Source organism: Barbus barbus (assembly GCF_936440315.1).
Source record: "Barbus barbus genome assembly, chromosome: 31".
NCBI classification, from domain to species: domain Eukaryota; kingdom Metazoa; phylum Chordata; class Actinopteri; order Cypriniformes; family Cyprinidae; genus Barbus; species Barbus barbus.
The window spans coordinates 4997093-5017918 of NC_136759.1; the positions used below are offsets into that span (position 1 = coordinate 4997093).

The 20826-nt window shown below is 39.5% G+C and overlaps 2 protein-coding genes across 4 annotated transcripts in view; one reads left to right on the plus strand and one right to left on the minus strand.

Moving 5' to 3' along the window:
* Positions 1-1203: 1203 nt before the first annotated feature.
* LOC306851433 (uncharacterized protein) lies at positions 1204-4046 on the minus strand. 3 transcript variants are annotated; one of them, XM_079387655.1, is made up of 5 exons: positions 3858-4046; positions 3692-3746; positions 3104-3298; positions 2696-2772; positions 1351-2489 (listed from the first exon to the last, which is right to left on the minus strand). In XM_079387655.1, exons 3-5 carry the CDS (start codon positions 3104-3106, stop codon positions 1520-1522), a joined length of 1050 nt encoding a protein of 349 aa, XP_079243781.1. In that variant the 5' UTR covers positions 3107-3298; positions 3692-3746; positions 3858-4046; the 3' UTR covers positions 1351-1519. The 3 variants fall into 3 exon arrangements, with proteins under 3 accessions (XP_079243782.1, XP_079243780.1, XP_079243781.1); XM_079387654.1 differs by lacking the exon at positions 3692-3746 and having other exon boundaries at positions 1315-2489; positions 3858-4027; XM_079387656.1 differs by lacking the exons at positions 3104-3298; positions 3692-3746 and having other exon boundaries at positions 1204-2489; positions 3858-4027.
* The window catches only part of LOC306851432 (uncharacterized protein), a 53927-nt gene continuing 37124 nt past the window's right edge, over positions 4024-20826 (plus strand). The window contains exons 1-8 of the mRNA XM_079387653.1: positions 4024-4422; positions 5281-5361; positions 5455-5574; positions 10015-10122; positions 10380-10487; positions 11173-11292; positions 14620-14727; positions 14987-15106. Of these exons, the coding sequence (XP_079243779.1) occupies positions 4412-4422; positions 5281-5361; positions 5455-5574; positions 10015-10122; positions 10380-10487; positions 11173-11292; positions 14620-14727; positions 14987-15106 (776 nt within the window). The 5' untranslated portion in view covers positions 4024-4411. The remainder of the gene's footprint in view (positions 4423-5280; positions 5362-5454; positions 5575-10014; positions 10123-10379; positions 10488-11172; positions 11293-14619; positions 14728-14986; positions 15107-20826) is intronic.

The window sequence follows — 20826 nt, forward strand, 5'->3', positions numbered from 1 at the left end:
ATTTGTTCACGCTCATAAGCAGTTTTTTTTATTATGTTTTTTTTTTTGAACGGGATTGTTGTTGTTGTTTTTTTCTCCCATTTTGAACTGTTTTTGAAAAATATTGAAGTGCGCTTAAACTTGCCAGTGGCTCGTGTGGGACTGAGTTTTCGTCATCCTCTGGAAAGAAATTGGTGAATGGTACATTGTTTTGTTTTTGTTTATGGTGTAGTGTAAATGACAAGGATTAATGTTATGTGTCTGGTGGATAAAATTCATTGTCGAAGGAATTAAATGTACACTTTTGAACATGAACTATGGGTTCTTGGTATGTGCTTCATTGTCTCCCAGACTGCATCTTTTGTAATCAGTGGTTTTTAATTCTGAGCTATCCGGAGGAAAAAATTGACAAAGTTTTATCTTTGTCTGGCGCCCGAACTTAAAAACTTAAATGAAAATTAATCTGGTAGAAAGCCAGGGGAGGCACCACCGTTACAAGCTGCTGCAACCAATCGATGAGTTTTTACTTTTCCTTGTCTACCTGTCAGTTGGATTAAAGGAGAGAGACCCGGCACACCGTTTCCATATGCATCCTTCCACAGTGAGCAGAATAATTGCGACATGGACAAACTACCTGCTGGGATCAGTGTGTGTGTGGCTTTCAGCAGCTGATGTAAAATCTAACCTCCCAGAAGACTTTTTTTTCCCAGACACACAGGTCATCATTGACTGCACTGAGATCAGATGTCAAACACCATCCTCACCACTTCTCCAAAGTGAAATGTACTCAAATTACAAATCTCACTGCACAATGAAAGGCCTCATTGGAATAGCTCCTCATGGTCCAGTGACATTCGTCTCTCAGCTTTATGCTGGGTCAGTGAGTGACAGGGAGATCTTTAAACAGTGTGGGATAACAAAAAGACTGACAGAAGACATGGCAGTTATGGTTGATAAAGGCTTTCTGATTAGTGACTGTGTCAATTGCAAAGTGTACTGTCCACCATTTCTGTCCAGGGGAAAGCAGATGCCTGCACATCAGGTGAAAGAAACGCAGGCAATAACGAGACTGCGTGTGCACGTGGAACGGGTCATCAGGAGGATCAAACAAAACAAACTTTTTGATGGTGTCACACTTTCCCACAGTGCTAACATTAATCAACTTTTTACAGTTGCATGTCTGTTGTCAAATTATCAAAACAAGGCATTAATTAAGACATGGATCAAATGAAATCAAATCTTAGATTACTTTTTATTTTAAGTACTGGAAAGCTATTCCATATTTATGACTTACTCTAACTGTTACTGTTTAATTGCCATTCTCAATAAATGTTAACTCAATCTATGTTTATTTTAAGAAGAAACTGTTATGACAAGCAAGATAAATAGAATTTACTGTAAATTAAACTGACATTGTACATATGAGAAAATGGAATTGAACATAAGAAACAGACATTGTACAAATAAAACATATTTAATAACATGTTTGAGTGCTGTTTTACAGATTTATCTAATTTCTCTGACTTCTTTAAAATTTCAGTTATTTCATTGACAAGTATTTTGGCATGTATGTGTAAAAGTAAAAATAATCCACCTTCTCTCTGATAACTTTGTGCACTGAAATGTCACTGTAGATACGCTGGACAAAATAATCCTCCTGGGCCCACACCATGAAATCACACCACTGCATTCCTGAGACCAGTAGTTGTCCCTGCACTTGGTAATAGTAGCAATGGCTCTTTTTCAGGGTGAGAAATCCATGGTCCATTTGCAAATATTTGCAGTCAACAATGTTTTTGACATTAGGACATTTAATTTCAACAAGTCCAAACTGAGGATTGTCAGTGGGATCGAAAACTACGCCATCAGGGGATGCACAAAGCCAGGGAGCATTAGGATGGATGATTAAACCACAGGGTGAGTAGTTAACATTTTTCAACTTGCTGTATTCCACTGTTACCTCTGACTCCATTTCAGCACCTCTTCTCATCTCTGCTGTCTGTCGGGTTCCTCTGATGATTCGCTCTGCAAGGGACTCTGCAGAGCTTAGGCCTCTGACATGGCATATCTCCCGAAACCTGGAAGCGGTTACTCTTGATCTGCGAAGCTGATGCCAGTCAGGACAAGAGCTTTGCTCGCGTGTTGCCTCTTCAATTTTCTGAGCCATATCTAATGGTGTGTTTAGACTTTGAAGGTGTAAGAGCTCCTCCTCAGTGCAAACAAACATGCATTTAGATGGAGCAAGATAATATCCTTCAAGAGGCAAAGGTGGAGTTGATGGGGCATCGTGTAGTGTGATGTACCGTGATGTTAAGACAGGCTGCTGGTAAGACAATACGCTTCCTTCCTGGACCAACCCGAATGCACTTTCAACAAGTGGCTTGTCAGGTGACATGTTCATGGTGGTAACAAGTGGCTTGTCCTCAGGGCTGAATTCTGCGTATGCCTCCTCAACTCTAAGCATGCATGAATCTGGTAAAGGGCCCACCATCCCTCTGTAGAGTCCACTTCTGTAGGAAAATGTTTAGCTGTATTATTGTTGATAACATTACATTTGTTATTACTTTAATTACTATTTCTATAGTTTTTTACAATTTTTATGTATTATTTTAAATGCTTAAACACTTTAACAGCATAAAGCCTTGCAATGAAATGCAGCAAAGTATCTTTGTTCTCAGCATCCTTGTAACAAAAAAAATGTGGTTGCTGAACTTACCTCACTCCACCTTGTGCAGAACGATTTGCTACAGGTTTTGTGATGACCATGGCATTGATGGGGCCTGGTTTCACGCCCTGACAGACAAGTGTAAATAATCTTAGAGAGAACAACAAAGCTGAAACTATAAACTTAAACTGCACTTTTAAAAGAATTCAGTTTCTACATAAAATTACCCTGCATAATGTAAAGAACATTCTGTGAAAATGTAACCTTGATATCTTTAATATGAACTGAATAAGATCATGTCAAATATTGAAATCATGGTGAAATAAATGGTTGAAATTGAACTTTGATGCTCCTGATGTCAAAATTACACTGAGATTTTAGTCTAAATTTCACAAACAATGCCACATATTGTGATTATACTTTCTTATAAATAAGGCTAAATTTCTGATGTTAAATTACCATTGTTCGTGGTTTATGCCAGGATTGTTCTCTTTCAGTGCAACTAAGCACAGGGGGTACAACAAATAAATTAAGCTGGGAATAATGGGCAGTTTGAAACAGCAAGGCAACCGTATGATTGCACAAAGCAGTGCCTGCCACACATGAACACTTGCTGTGTGTGAGCACCACAGGTGAAACATCCCTGAGTCCAACCTAAAAATAAATAATATAATTATTAACTTGTACTTCTTGCCAATAAAGTCCAAGTTAGTAGCATGTTAATTTTAGTAGAACAATAACCAAGGTGGCTTTGTAGGAGCAGAATACACTGTGGCTACTCTGGGTTTATGTAATACTTCATACTGGAACCACACAGGTATCTTAAGAAATACGGATTTCAAATTCAGACTGACAACATTCTGATTCTTCTGCAAAACCTCCTTGTTATTTGTAATACTTCAAGAAAATGAACACACATGAACAATTCGGAACACACATTAAGGCATTTGAACACACTTGAACACCTGAACTGGTTTTGGAGAACGGTGAACCCTATGTCTCTAGCATACTATTAAATTGTGTGGTGCCTCATTCTTCCTCATTGACCTGTAACACAAGGCTCTAACGCAGACTTCCCCTGACAGCCTGTCTTTATTTGATACTGATAGCAATAACACAAGCACATATGATGAAAACAATTAAGGCATTCCTGTTTGTTTACAGTTAGCTAACAGTTAGCACTGAAAGCTGATTAACATTAAATGTTGCTTACCTTCGTAACCGTGTATATACGAGGCTGCGTATAATTTAAAGCCTTTCTCCAGCTTGCTGGATGGAGCTTTGGTTGTTTTGCAAATACGATGCACGTCAGTAACGTTAATCCGTGGGAGATCTTGGAGACCGCGGGTGTAGAACGTAGCCATTGCTAAACCGGAACTGACTGAGCCCTATTGAAAAGAACGCGGAAGTAGGTGTGCAAGTAGCGCATAGGGTCTAGCTCCAAGGAAGACAGACGAGACGATGGATTTAGACCTTTAGATCATCGGAATCTACTGTCATATTTGACTGTATTAACTGAATTTCAATCATCAGACGACAGAAAAGAAATAAATCGGCGATAAAGAGTGTTTCTCAACAAAATTGCATCTGAAGAGAGCGAAAGTGAAAGTAGGCTAACGTTAGTTAAAAACTTGTGTCATTGTTTCAGCCAAACGTATTCAAAAGTTATTATATTAGTATTTTGTCAGTTGGAACAGGATTTTGGGAAGTTTATTGACCGTTTATTTAGACTTTTTCATACATTTGTGGTTGCCGTCAAGGCCATGGATGCTAAACAGGTAAGGTTAGGCCTATATAAACAGCTTTTTTTCATGCTTATTAAAAGGTTGGCTCTTAATGTTTACATTTAAGTCTGGATTTTAAGTCTGGATTTCATGTCTGATTGTCATCAAGGTGAAAAAACCTTTACTGAAGTTGAATTTTTTTTATACGTATGTAGCTAAAAGTATAATAAAATACCTAACTACATAATACTATTATTGTTAGAAATTGCAACAATATAAAAATAGAAATATAATACATTTATACATTTAAAATTGGAATTAAATCAATAAATAAACAATAATATCCTGGCCAGAGGAGAACTGCGATTATCGTCAATTTGATTTCACAGATACTATTTAAGCTAAACTGATCTAGACGATGACATCACTGAATTCAATAATGAAATGCCATTAACTGAAAATTGAGTGTTTAATCTTATTATTATACATTACTAACACTCTATCCTCCAATGTGATACTGTTAAGTGCTTTGACACAATCTGTATTGTTAAAAGCGCTATATAAATAAAGGTGACTTGACGTATGTGCAGTATATTTTTCGAAAGCTAAGGTAGGGTTATTTTTTTTTTGCAGTGCTCCGTCTGATATTTCAAGGAAATCTAGCCACAGTTGCTCTCAAGTTTCTTGACATTTGACGTAAAACAAAAAGTAGTACAGCATGATCCTTTTCCATATAATCTGTGCTGGTTCACAGACAGCTAGATTTGATCGTTTTTACATTTGAGATCGTGTAACAAAAGTGTGACTAATCAATTAATCACTAGTTCATCTTCATCCGTTCTCCTCATTTTATATGTTATTTTTGACTCTTTTGTAACTTGAGCTGTTTTATGTTATTTTTCCTCTAAATAGCGTAAGCTTGAGAGAACGTCTAAATGAGGCTATGGACACACAGGATTCAGAGGAGGATGTGGGGACTATGGAGTGTGAACGGTAAAATATAGCAGTTTTATAAAATTGAATTGTGTAAAGAATGTAATGCAAGAATATTTGTTATCATTGACTAATTTTCTGCTCTATTTAAAGATTAAGACCAGATAAAGCAACATCTCCATCACCTTCGGTCACATTACTACAAAGTGACCAGTCACTGGATCGACCGATACTGTTCAAAGATGGAACAGAGAGTAAAAAGTGGAGTAAAAGGTACACAATTTGCAAACATTTTCCCAATATAATTTCTTGTCTTGGTTTTGTAATTGGGAGTTTTTCAGGTAATTATAATTTATACACAGTAATTTATTCTGCAGTATAACACTTGCCTTTGTGGTACTGTAATAAATAAACTTTAAAAACCCACTCACAACTTGGCTTCCACTCTGCAACACACTTATTTCTGAAACACTGAACACTAAAAAAGTAGAGTAAGTGTTGTTACTGTGTATTCAATGCAGGGCTCGACATTAATGCTTGTCCGCTTGTCCGGGACAAGTGAATGTTTTTGTAGGGCAAGTGAAAGAGAAATGTACTTGCCCAATCGGACAAGTAACTTAAAGTCAATACCAAAAACAATAATAACTGCCTTTATATTACTCAACTACGCCATAAATTGGCTTATGAAAATTTGTTTTTTTTAATGAAAAAATCACTTTGAATGAATGCATTTATTGTGTATTGCCGTACACCCAAAGCGCTTTACAATCATGTGGGGGTCTCTCCTCAACTACCACCAGTGTGCAGCATCCACTTGGATGATGCGACGGCAGCCACAGCACAACGGCGCCAGTGCGCTCACCACACACCAGCTACAGGTGGAGAGGAGAGTGTGATAGAGCCAATCAAGTGGATGGGGATTACAAGGAGGCCATGATTGATAAGTGCCAGTGGAGGGAATTTGGCCGGGATACCGGGGTTACACCCCTACTGTTTACGAGAAGTGCCATGGGATTTTTAGTGACCACAGAGAGTCAGGACCTCGGTTTAACGTCTCATCCGAAAGACGGTGCTTTTTACAGTATAGTGTCCCCGTCACTATACTGGGGTGTTAGGACCCACACAGACCACAGGGTGAGCACCCCCTGCTGGCCTCACTAACACCTCTTCCAACAGCAACCTAGTTTTCCCAAGAGGTCTTCCATCCAGGTACTGACCAGGCTCAACCCTGCTTAGCTTCAGTGGGCAACCTGTCTTGGGCTGCAGGGTGATATGGCTGTGGCCATCACATGATGACCTAAATTAAATATAACAGGTTTCTGGATATTGGCTCATGTGTTAGGGATAGAATACTGCCATCTGCAGGTTAGAGGAAAAAATTAGGAATTACAGTTAAAGAAAGAATGTGCAATGACCACATTTATCCAGCAGAGGTCCATAAGGACTCATCCATTTTCAGTTCAGTTTCAAGTAAATTTTTCTTCGTTTCAACTCACAACTTTGATATATATTTTGTGAATATATATTTAAACATTCTAAAATATATTAAGAATCTATGTTTTTGTCAAAGGTTAGAATTAGTTGTTGTTGTCTGATGTCATTTGAATTGTCTGCTTTTGCAAATTGTTACATAAATGCCCCCCCCCCCCCCCCCCCCCCCCCCCCATCTCTCTCTCTCTCTCTGTGTGTGTGTGTGTGTGGTGTATGTTATGTCTACCCCTTCACATTGTTGTGCATTTTATTTGCCAAAATAAAAAAAAATGCCCTGGACACCTATGTCACACCTGTATGTGTGTGTGTGAGAGAGAGTGACTGTGCATTCACACCGCCGCCGGCGAGAGCGTCAAAGTGGCCGGAAGTCATTCATTTTCAATGTGAGCCGGCGGCGAGCTCCGTCAGACCATCAGTGCGTCCACAAATCTTTTCTACAGCGTCGCTGCCAGGGCGAATTTTGACGCTCTCGCCGGCGGTGGTGTGAACGCACAGTGAGTGAGTGAACATGCTTGTTTCATGTTGCATTTGTACCCTCTTACCGTTTATGAGTGGACATTTTCAGATTTGTGCGAGATTTGTTGATTTTATATGCCAATTTCTTAAAAACATTTTTTACACACCTTTAGAACAACTAAATCAAGTCCAGATTTTTTGGTGTGCGTTTAAATAGATTATTTAGGAAAAGTCAAAGAATTTCATGCCCCTGAGATGAAGGGAACACTTTTGAAAAATGAAGGAAAATTCAAATGGGGTCAGCTGGACCCCAAGGGCTGATTAGTAATCCATTTCACTCGTCCTGGTGTTGTTTTAATGCTTTTTTTTTGGACCACAAAAAATAATAAATAAAAAAAATGCTCGTCCATATATTGGCAGTGAATAGTGATCATCATCATAACATAAATGGTATCACAAAATTATCCTGTGTGGCCTGTTGCATATTCCAAGTGGTCTGAAAAACAAACTACAATTTAATGTGTTATTTAATGGAAATACTGACCTTGGCCACTGGTCTTCTGTGCACATCTGTTTGTTAATGAGACTCTATTAGCACCAAGCACACAAGTTTTGAGAAATCAAGATTAATAAAAATGTGACCCAGACTAAAATTAGTAATTTCTAGTTCTAGTAATTAGTTTGCTGTGTTTGTCGCATCAAAAAGTTTTCACATTCACATCTGTCAACTTTTATTCGTACTGTCATTTGACAACTGGAGTTCTGGTCTGAAGATAATCAACTTAGTGAAGAAAGTACATGGATAATTTTTTGGGATTTATAGGTATTGTATTTCATATCATGTTTAATTAATCTTGATTTCTCACTACTTTTTTCTGGGCGACTTTCTGGGTGATCTACTGCGCTAATAGAGTCTAATGAACATGAACAGTCAAAGGTAAAAAAAAAAAAATCATTAAAGGGGTCTTGACATGGATTTTTTAATATGTTTCTTGTGGTTTACTTATGTTAATAAAGTTTTTTGCCCCCCAAATAAAACAAAACAAACAAACAAACAAAAAAAACAAAGATGCTGAAAAATGATTATTTTCTACCCTCATTCTGACCCTGTGTCTAAAACGACCTGTTTTAAGGGACGGGTCCTTTAAGGCTTGTCAGGAATCAGCCACTATTATTATTGGCTAACGTTATTGCATAGGAAACCGTATCAATGCCCCCTCGCTATTGCATGTGAGTGTTTTGACAACATGATCAAAAATAAAACTGTCATTTCCAGGCAAAGCATTATGAAATTATTTACTTAGTTTGTTATGCAGCTGCAGTCAGATCATCTTTTAGCAAATGTTTAATTGTTAACTCTCCATGCCACCATGAGACATGAAAGTCTTGTTTGAATATTTTATCAGTCTGTTTCCTAAAAACTGTTCAGAAAGGTCTGAACCATTTCAAAAGCCCCACTGCAAGTGTTAATGTTCAGTACTTAACATGAACACGACAGTTACACAGCCAAACAGGGAAACTCAAATTTGAAATAAATTCAGTAGCAAATTTTATTATTTTCAAACATGAAACGGAGAATATAAAGGCCTTTCCACACTGAGCGCGAAAATGCGAAACAAATTTCAGACGTGATGACGAGCTGGAATAAAACAACAGCTTCCTATGAATGCTTCTACATAGACTGCGAACGTTCGTGCACCGAAAATACAAAGGTTTTTTTTTTTCGTCCAATCCGACGAATCTTTTCAGTTTTACAAAACAAAAACACGGCCATCCAATAAGATTTGAGCTAGGATATCGTCACCGTAGCAGCTGCTGTTGCACAAAAGGGTGAGAATGGTGGCGCTGTTTCAAAAACCAGTGTAAACAAACAACGAAGAAGAGTATCCTGGATAAGAGAGTGGATACTGAGTTCTTGTTATCGTTGGTATTTGAGAACAGATTTATTCTGACATGTTCTTAATACACAATAACATTTCTAATAATTATCCACTGCCTCATGTGATCTGTAGAGCACCGTCCGTTTTCTGCCAAGTGTGCGAGTGTTAGGAGTCAGAGCCGCATTAAAAAAATAAATTTGTCAAACATTTTTCTACACATGAAATATGAAAGCAAATAGACATGATTATGAAGGTTTATTTTCTGTATGTGTTTTGTATGCAGCTCATTTTATTTTTTTATACCATTAAAGGATGTTTATGACTAATAGCAGTGTAGCGTTATTAAACATACAAAGAGTGTTAAATAACAAAGAGTGTTTGATTCTATAATAAGTCTGCTTATTATAGAATCAAAATCAACTATAAATCACAATTGGAAGTCATTACAAGCACTTGATGATGGTTTAAAGTGGGTAAGCAAATACATTAATAATTAAATACATTTTCAAGTGTAGATTGATGCTAATTGTACTTCTAATTATATTTTAGGATGTAGCCTATTCTTGTAAGCATTATGGATAGCTTGTATTTCTGGTGTAAAACCAAACTTTGTTTATCTTAATTTAGATGTTAAATCCATATATGCGATACATATCATCTGAGGAAAAATACATTGTTGGTCAGCGCTACCTAGCGTGCAGGCGTGAATTAGCTGAAGGCGAATATTCGTTTCTCGCTCGGTGTGAAAGCAACATTCGCAGGCGATTCGCTTCACTTTTTCACATCGCGCTCAGTGTGGAAAGGCCTTAAGTTATGAAAACCTGTTTTTAAAATCCTTTTCAAGAAGAGTTTTTCTAATATTAACAAATTTGTTCTTCCATCAAAGGCTGAGACCAAAGAAAACAACATCTCCAGCTCCGTCCAGCACATCTCTGAAAAGTGACCAGTCACTGGATCGACCAATATTCTTCAAAGATGGAGCACAGAGTATAAGGTAGGTTGCAGAGTAATACATATTAAACACACACACACACACACTTCATTATGGATAATTTATAAGCTTGTTTCCTCATGGAGACCTAAAAAATGTCCCCACAAGGTCAAAATTTACTGGTATTACTATACTTCTGGGGACCCCATTTGGTCCCCATAAAACGTAGTCAGTACCAGTAGACACATGCACATATTTACTTGCTTGAATGTTTCTATCTTTTCCTGCCCTGTAAAAGTACATTTTTCTTCTTGTCAAAGGCTGAGATCAAATGGCACAACATCTCCAGCCCCGTCCAGCACATCTCTGAAAAGTGACCAGTCACTGGATCGACCAATATTCTTCAAAGATGGATCACAGAGTATAAGGTAGGTTGCAGAGTAATACATATTAAACACACACACACTTCATTATGGATGATTTATAAGCTTGTTTCTTCATGGAGACCTAAAAAATGTCCCCACAAGGTCAAAATTTACTGGTATAAACCAAACAGACCACTCAGATCATTAGGATCGAGTCAGTTAGAAATACCAAAGGTTCACACAAAACAAGGGGAGTCTGCGTTTAGCTATTATGCGGCCCGCAGTTGGAACCAGCTTCCAGAAGAGATCAGATGTGCTAAAACATTAGCCACATTTAAATCAAGACTCAAAACTCATCTGTTTAACTGTGCATTTGTTGAATGAGCACTGTGCTATATGTCCAAACTGACTGCAATACATTTATGTATAATCATTTTCTTTAAATTTATTTTAAATCATTTTCTATATCATTTTAAAATTCCTTGTTTTTATTATTTTTATTACCATGTTTTTATTGATTTTAATGTCTATTTCACTTTCTTTTATGTAAAGCACTTTGAATTACCACTGTGTATGTGCTATATAAATAAACTTGACTTGCCTTGCCTTGGTATTACTATACTTCTGGGGACCCCATTTGGTCCCCATAAAACGTAGTCAATACCAGTAGACACATGCACATATTTACTTGCTTGAATGTTTCTATCTTTTCCTGCCCTGTAAAAGTACATTTTTCTTCTTGTCAAAGGCTGAGATCAAATGGCACAACATCTCCAGCCCCGTCCAGCACATCTCTGAAAAGTGACCAGTCATTGGATCGACCAATATTTTTCAAGGATGGAACGCAAAGCTTCATGACTAAAGAAAGGTATTTAAATTTAGACAATAATACTTAGACAAACAGTTTTACTAGTTTTTCCTCTGTTTTCAAAAGGACTGGTCATTTGTCACTTACCACATTAAGTGTTAGAGCTAAGGGATTTTTGTGTGTGTGCATATGTTCTCAAATGTTAAAAACAATGATGGATTATTCAAAATGCTTTCTGAAATTTAGAGGGAAGAAAACATGCTTTAAAGGAGGTCATATGACGTTGCTAAAAAGAAAAAGAACAGCACTTTTAGAGTTCATCCCACTCATTGATGTGAGCATAAGTATTGGGACAGTTGAACATAAGGCAGATATAAAAGATTAAAAGCTATTATTTAGTTGCAGATCCCTTGCGCACAATCACAGCAGTGAGTCTGTGACCCATAGACATCACCAGACTCTTGGTCTCATCCTTTGAAATGCTTTTCCCAGCCTTTAATGCAGCCAATTCCAGTTGATGCTTGTTTTGGGGAGTTTCTGCCTTTACTCTCCTCTCCAGCTGGTGAAATTCATGTTCAATCGGATTTAAATCTGGAGATTGACTTGGGCAATCTAAGACTTTCCATTTCTTTGCCCTTATAAATGCCTTGAATGAACTGGCAGGGTGTTTTGGGTCATTGTCCTGATGCAATATGAAGCACTTCCCAATGAATCTGGTGGCATTTTCTTGAATATTGGTAGGCAAGATGATTTTGTACCCTTCCAAATTCATTCTGCTACTGTCATCATACATTAAGTCATCAGTAAAGTTGAGAGGGCCTGTTCCAGAGACAGCCATGCATGCCCATGCCATGACACCACCTCCACCATGCTTTACAGATGAGGCTGTATGCTTGGGGTCGTTGCAGTTCCCTTTTTTTCTCCACATCTTTGCTTTCCCATCACTTAGATAAAGGTTCATCTTTGTCTCATCGATCCATGAACACAGTTCCAAAACTCTTCTGGCTCACCTTTGTGCTTTTTTGCAAACTCTAATCCTGCCTTTCTATTTTTGGTGCTGGTCAGAGGTTTGCATCTTGCTGTGTAGCATCTGTAATTCTGTGTCAAAGTCTCCTGAGGACAGTAGATTGTCAGAGCATCACCCCAGCTTTCTGGAAGTTGTTGGTGATTTTACAGACACGTCTTTTAGGATTCATTTTCACAGCTTTTATGATTTGTCTGCCATCAACTACTGTTGTTTTCTCAGCCGATCAGGTCATTGTTGGTTGCTGGTGTCGCTGATGGTTTCCAAACTCTTGATTTCTCCATGCCCTTTGTTTTTGCTAGAGCTCTAACTGACTTCCTCTTTTCTTTTAGCATCCAAATTGCTTTTTTTTTCTTTCAAAATCAGCTCCCTCGTCTTCATCCAGGTTTGTGTGTGTCATCATCGAATGCAAGATTCAGAATACAGAAGTAATGGATATAACTGATACGACACATTCCCTGCTTTTAATATCTGAAAAATTAATGCAACAGGACACAGCTGATCACTTAGAAAGACCTGTGAGGCAACTGTCCCAATACTTATGCTCACATCAGATAGAGGGATGAAACTCTAAAAGTGCTGAACTTCTTAGCTGGTAAAACATCTATGTGTTGAATCACTCAATAATAAAATGTGACATTCTGTAGTTTTGTCTCATATTCATCTTTTAATCATATTTGTAAATATCTTGACTCCACAGCCAACAGAGCAATTTTGTCTTTACTGTTCCAATACTTTTGGAGGGTACTGTAAAGATATCACTGACTCTAAACTGCCACTTTCCACTTGATTAACTTTCCAAAGTGTCAAATTAAGTGAAAAAGACGAGTCCAAAAACGCTTATAATAGCTGGATCTGGCACACCCGCACCCTCGCTCACAACTCTTTCAAGACTCGTTCACTCCGCTAGCGTCTCGCAGTGATCATTTTCATAATCCGAGCTCTAAACATTTTTTTGCAAACGGTGTAAACTTGTAGACACTCCTATGAGGAGTTTACACAGCAAAATAGTAATTCAGAGAACAAATTAAATTTTTGAACATGAAAAATTTGCCGAGGTCCGAACCTCTGTGACCTCATAGCTGGCTACAGGCCTGGTTACACAGCCAAACAGGGAACCTCAAATTTGAAATAAATTTAGTGGCAAATTTAATTATTTTAAAACATGAAACGGAGAATATAAAGGCCTTTCCACACTGAGCGCGAAAAAGCGAAACAAATTTCAGACGTGATGACGAGCTGGAATAAAACATCAGCTTCCTATGAATGCTTCGACATAGACTGCGAACATTCGCGCATCGAAAATGCTACTTTTTATTTCCGTCCAATCCGACGAATCTTTTCAGTTTTACAAAACAAAAACACGGCCATCCAATAAGATTTGAGCTAGGATATCGTCACCGTAGCAGCTGCTGTTGCACAAAAGGGTGAGAATGGTGGCGCTGTTTCAAAAACCAGTGTAAACAAACAACGAAGAAGAGTATCCTGGATAAGAGAGTGGATACTGAGTTCTTGTTATCGTTGGTATTTGAGAACAGATTTATTCTGACATGTTCTTAATACACAATAACATTTCTAATAATTATCCACTGCCTCATGTGATCTGTAGAGCACCGTCCGTTTTCTGCCAAGTGTGCGAGTGTTAGGAGTCAGAGCCGCATTAAAAAAATTAATTTGTCAAACATTTTTCTACACATGAAATATGAAAGCAAATAGACATGATTATGAAGGTTTATTTTCTGTATGTGTTTTGTATGCAGCTCATTTTATTTTTTTATACCATTAAAGGATGTTTATGACTAATAGCAGTGTAGCGTTATTAAACATACAAAGAGTGTTAAATAACAAAGAGTGTTTGATTCTATAATAAGTCTGCTTATTATAGAATCAAAATCAACTATAAATCACAATTGGAAGTCATTACAAGCACTTGATGATGGTTTAAAGTGGGTAAGCAAATACATTAATAATTAAATACATTTTCAAGTGTAGATTGATGCTAATTGTACTTCTAATTATATTTTAGGATGTAGCCTATTCTTGTAAGCATTATGGATAGCTTGTATTTCTGGTGTAAAACCAAACTTTGTTTATCTTAATTTAGATGTTAAATCCATATATGCGATACATATCATCTGAGGAAAAATACATTGTTGGTCAGCGCCACCTAGCGTGCAGGCGTGAATTAGCTGAAGGCGAATATTCGTTTCTCGCTCGGTGTGAAAGCAACATTCGCAGGCGATTCGCTTCACTTTTTCACATCGCGCTCAGTGTGGAAAGGCCTTAAGTTATGAAAACCTGTTTTTAAAATCCTTTTCAAGAAGAGTTTTTCTAATATTAACAAATTTGTTCTTCCATCAAAGGCTGAGACCAAAGAAAACAACATCTCCAGCTCCGTCCAGCACATCTCTGAAAAGTGACCAGTCACTGGATCGACCAATATTCTTCAAAGATGGAGCACAGAGTATAAGGTAGGTTGCAGAGTAATACATATTAAACACACACACACACACACACTTCATTATGGATGATTTATAAGCTTGTTTCCTCATGGAGACCTAAAAAATGTCCCCACAAGGTCCAAATTTACTGGCATTACTATACTTCTGGGGACCCCATTTGGTCCCCATAAAACGTAGTCAGTACCAGTAGACACATGCACATATTTACTTGCTTGAATGTTTGTATCTTTTCCTGCCCTGTAAAAGTACATTTTTCTTCTTGTCAAAGGCTGAGATCAAATGGCACAACATCTCCAGCTCCGTCCAGCACATCTCTGAAAAGTGACCAGTCACTGGATCGACCAATATTCTTCAAAGATGGAACGCAAAGCTTCCTGACTAAAGAAAGGTATTTAAATTTAGACAATAATACTTAGACAAACAGTTTTACTAGTTTTTCCTCTGTTTTCAAAAGGACTGGTCATTTGTCACTTACCACATTAAGTGTTATATGCACACACACAAAAATCCCTTAGCTCTGTTCTCAAATGTTAAAAACAATGATGGATTATTCAAAATGCTTTCTGAAATTTAGAGGGAAGAAAACATGCTTTAAAGGAGGTCATATGGCCAGCAGCCATATCACCCTGTAGCCCAAGACTGGTTGCCCACTGAAGCTAAGCAGGGTTGAGCCTGGTCAGTACCTGGATGGGAGGCCTCCTGGGAAAATTAGGTTGCTGCTGGAAGAGGTGTTAGTGAGCCCAGCAGGGGGTGCTCACCCTGTAGTGTGTGTGGGTCCTAACACCCCAGTATAGTGACGGGGACACTATACTGTAAAAAGCACCATCCTTCGGATGAGATGTTAAACCGAGGTCCTGACTCTCTGTGGTCATTAAAAATCCCAAATTTCCCTATTGACCTCTGACCATCATGGCCTCCTAATCATCCCCATACACTGATTGGCTTCATCACTCTGTCTCCTCTCCACCAATAAGCTGGTGTGTTGTGGGCGTTCTGGCGCAATATGGCTGCCGTCGCATCATCCAGGTGGATGCTGCACATTGGTGGTGGTTGAGGAGATTCCCCCCTTCTATGTAGAGCGCTTTGAGTGCCCAGAAAAGCGCTATATAAATGTAACAAATTATTATTATTATTATTATTATATGACATTGCTAAAAAGAAAAAGAACAGCACTTTTAGAGTTCATCCCACTCATTGATGTGAGCATAAGTATTGGGACAGTTGAACATAAGGCAGATATAAAAGATTAAAAGCTATTATTTAGTTGCAGATCCCTTGCGCACAATCACAGCAGTGAGTCTGTGACCCATAGACATCACCAGACTCTTGGTCTCATCCTTTGAAATGCTTTTCCCAGTCTTTAATGCATCCAATTCCAATTGTTGCTTGTTTTGGGGAGTTTCTGCCTTTACTCTCCTCTCCAGCTGGTGAAATTCATGTTCAATCGGATTTAAATCTGGAGATTGACTTGGGCAATCTAAGACTTTCCATTTCTTTGCCCTTATAAATTCCTTGAATGAACTGGCAGGGTGTTTTGGGTTATTGTCCTGATGCAATATGAAGCACTTCCCAATTAATCTGGTGGCATTTTCTTGAATATTGGCAGGCAAGATGATTTTGTACCCTTCCAAATTCATTCTGCTACTGTCATCATACATTAAGTCATCAGTAAAGTTGAGAGGGCCTGTTCCAGAGACAGCCATGCATGCCCATGCCATGACACCACCTCCACCATGCTTTACAGATGAGGCTGTATGCTTGGGGTCGTTGCAGTGCCCTTTTTTTCTCCACATCTTTGCTTTCCCATCACTTAGATAAAGGTTCATCTTTGTCTCATCGATCCATAAACACAGTTCCAAAACTCTTCTGGCTCACCTTTGTGCTTTTTTGCAAACTCTAATCCTGCCTTTCTATTTTTGGTGCTGGTCAGAGGTTTGCATCTTGCTGTGTAGCATCTGTAATTCTGTGTCAAAGTCTCCTGAGGACAGTAGATTGTCAGAGCATCACCCCAGCTTTCTGGAAGTTGTTGGTGATTTTACAGACACGTCTTTTAGGATTCATTTTCACAGCTTTTATGATTTGTCTGCCATCAACTACTGTTGTTTTCTCAGCCGATCAGGTCATTGTTGGTTGCTGGTGTCGCTGGTGGTTTCCAAACTCTTGATTTCTCCATGCCTTTTGTTTTTGCTAGAGCTCTAACTGACTTCCTCTTTTCTTTTAGCATCCAAATTGCTTGCTTTTCTCTCAAAATCAGCTCCCTCGTCTTCATCCTGGTTTGTGTGTGTCATCATCGAATGCAAGATTCAGAATGCAGAAGTAATGTATATAACTGATACGACACATTCCCTGCTTTTAATATCTGAAGAATTAATGCAACAGGACACAGCTGATCACTTAGAAAGACCTGTGAGGCAACTGTTCCAATACTTATGCTCACATCAGATAGAGGGATGAAACTCTAAAAGTGCTGAACTTCTTAGCTCGTAAAACATCTATGTGTTGAATCACTCAATAATAAAATGTGACATTCTGTAGTTTTGTCTCATATTCATCTTTTAATCATTGTACCGACTAAGTCCTAAACGAAGTCTAGTACTGGTTGCTAATGCAGCGGATTAAGTTTAGACGTGTGCTCTAGCGACCTCACACACAACAAAACGGAGAGTTCAGTAATGTTACTATTATCTAGCAAGTTTATTTTCCTCCATATATCATACAACGGCAATATCTTAACTCATAATACATGTAACCTAAACAACAAACCCCCCTTTCTGTCTGTGGGTACAGCACAAAGGCACAGTCGAAAACTGTTTGCTTCCCAAATCAGCAACACCTGTGTCTGGGTTTCCTCTGAGTTAAATGACCTCCCCGGGCTGATCCAAGATCAGCTAAGCCACAAAGCACATACAACCCCCTAGTGGCACAGGATAAAATTACATACAATAATACAAAATGAATATGGCTCATACACTCCAGCCCCTAATTGCGTCTGCCAGAGCAATTACACCAAATTCAAAAGAGCCATAAATACTGAAAATATAGCCCATATAAAATGGGAACCAATTACTCTTTAGCTTCATTAAGCAAGCATATTTTAGTTATGGGTCGTTCAATGATGTTTGTCTTGGTCTTCAAACGAACCACACGTACCAGACCTCTCTTATCAGGGAAGGTTTCCAGGACTCTTCCTAGCATCCATGACCCACGTGGTGCTGTGGAGTCTGCAACCATGACCAGGTCTCCAGGAACAAAATTCCTCTTCTCCTGGTTCCATTTTTGACGCTCCTGTAAAAGTGGTAAGTACTCGCGGATCCACCTTTTCCAAAAGAGATCCGAGATGTACTGAGTTTGTTTCCACCTTCTTCTTGCGTAAATATCGCTTTTATCGAACAGTCCTGGTGGAAGAACTGGTTTTCCTTTGAGGAGTAGCAGGTGATTTGGCGTCAACGCCTCAAGATCATTGGGATCCTCTGACAGTCCTGTGATGGGGCGATCGTTAAGCATAGCTTCAGCCTCACAGAGCACGGTATGGAACCCTTCGTCATCCAAGGTTTGCTGACGGAGCACAGAGCACAAGATTTTCCTGATCATCCATATCATGCGCTCCCATGGACCACCGTGATGTGACCCAGCTGGAGGGTTAAAGCTCCACTTAATTCCCTTCTTAGACAAGGCTCTTTCAATGCGGTCATGATTTAAAAAGGCTAAGGCTTCTCGCAGCTCCCTTTCTGCACCCACAAAGTTGGTGCCATTGTCAGATCTCAAGTGCGAGACTTGTCCTCTTCGACAGATGAACCTTCGTAAAGCGTTGATGCACGAATCTGTGTCAAGAGAATAGGCCACTTCCAGATGCACGGCCCTGCTTGCCATGCAAGTGAATACTACTCCATATCCTTTCACAATGCTACGCCCTCTTTTCACATCAACTGGCCCAAAGTAATCTACGCCAACGTTAGTAAACGGCGATAGATCAGGAACCACTCTCTCTTCTGGCAAGTCTGCCATTTTTTGCTCACCAGTTTTTCCACAATGGAGCTTACAAATGAAACATCTTGATATAATCTTCCTCACTGCAGTAGGTCCACTTGTGATCCAGTATTTTCTCCTTGTATCGGAAAGAACATGATTTCTACCTCCATGTCCAAGCTGTAAATGGACATGACGGAGGATAAGATCAGAAATATGTTGGTCCTTTGATAAGATGAGGGGGTGTTTAATGTCCTCAGGGATTGCTGCCTTTTTCAGCCGTCCCCCAACTCGTAGAAGTCCTCCTTCTAGAACCGGATCCAATTTAAGGATGCTGCTACTTCTCTGCACTTGTGGCTTGCCAGAAGTTAGTGCAGTAAATTCAATGGGGAATCTCTCTTGCTGGCAAAAAGCGATTATGGAGGTCTCAGCCTCCAAGAGATCTTCCAGCGTCACCTTCTGATTCCCAAGCGATGTTGAGAAAGCTTGCATCTCCTTTTGCACATCCAACCTTGCTGCTCCAATAGCACTGGTGTTTACACGCTCCAACTCTTTTCTTTCAGTTTGAGCAGAGTTCCTTTCAGCTTAATGAGCCACACAACTGCAACTTTCAATCTTTGCCAATCGGAGAAATGGGTCATCAGTTGCGATGTGACGTTGGTATCAACAAGTATCGCATTGACCGTCAGACTTCTCTTTACTTCTGGGTCGTCGGCAGTGACACTTGTATCCACAGGAAATGTTGGCCACGTTTCTTCAGATTCCCATAGGAATTCCGGTCCTTCTATCCATCTTTGTTTTACAAGATCTTCTGCCTTCAATCCACGTGAAGCATCGTCAGCAGGGTTCAGGGATGTGGGAACGTATCTCCACTGCTCAATTTCCGAGTTGTCCCTGATGGTGGTTACCCTGTTTGTTACAAAGGTTTGAAATCTTCGGACCTCATTCTTTATGTACTTCAGAACCGATGTGCTATCAGTCCAAAAGCAAGTCTTCTTTAGTGGAAACTGGAGCTCCGATTGAAGCATCTTGTCCACTCGTACTGCAACAACGGCAGCGGTGAGCTCTAAACGGGGAATGGTGACAGTCTTCAGGGGGGCCACTCGGGCTTTGCCAAATAAGAAAGTAACATGAACCCTCTCATCCACGTTCTGCATCCTCAGGTAAGTAGCCGTACCATAGCAGTTCTCACTCGCATCGGCGAAGTGATGCAATTGGGCGCTGACAGTCCTCCCAAATCCTGCAGGCTTCACACATCTGTGGATCCTGAAATATGCCACCTTCTCAAGATCCATCAGCCATTTGTTCCACTTCTGCTGGAAAGCTGGAGGTATTGGATCGTCCCAATTACACTTCGTCCTGCATAACCCCTGCAACAGCAGCTTGGCCGGGAGTAATAGAGGTGCCAGGAACCCCAATGGATTGTAGACGGAACTGATGATGGATAGCATGCCTCTCTTGGTTGCCGGCTTTTCTTTAACTTTCATCTTAAATTTGAAAGTGTCCGTCTCGATACACCACTGCAAACCCAAAGCTCTGTCCAACGGCAGCTTATCCCTGTCCAAATCAAGCTCATGCAGGTTCTTGGACTTGAGATCCTCTGGGAGACTTTGCAGCACTTCTCGACTATTACTAATCCATTGAGTGAGGGTAAACCCTCCTCTGCCACAAATGGTTATAAGGTTCTTAACCATGGTGACTGCATCTTCTTCAGAGGGTAGACTCTTCAGTAGGTCATCCATATAGAAGTTTCGGTTGACCGTTTCAATCACTTCTGTTGGAAAGGTGGCCTGATTGTCTTCAGCGGTTTTTCTAAGAGCAAGGCAGGCGACACTGGGTGATGAAACTGCTCCAAATAAATGGACAGTCATGCGATGCTCTACAAGACCTTGCTCCAGGTTACCTTGAGGCCACCATAAAAATCTTAAGTAGTCCCGATGTTTCTCTGTCACCTTAACCTGATGGAACATAGCCTTTATATCCGCCATTATGGCCACCTGTTCCTGTCTGAACCTCATAAGAACTCCAACCAACGAGCTGGTGAGGTTCGGTCCTTGCAAGAGCTGACTATTGAGCGAGATCCCTTTATACTCTGCTCCACAGTCAAACACCACTCGTAGCTTTCCTTTCCGTGGATGGTAC

Excerpts from the sequence above, each read along its gene's own strand:
- LOC306851433 (XM_079387654.1), bottom strand. Across the intron at positions 2,490-2,695 it reads TCTGCACAAGGTGGAGTGAG|AAGTGGACTCTACAGAGGGA; the intron begins GTAAGTTCAGCA and ends ATTTTCCTACAG.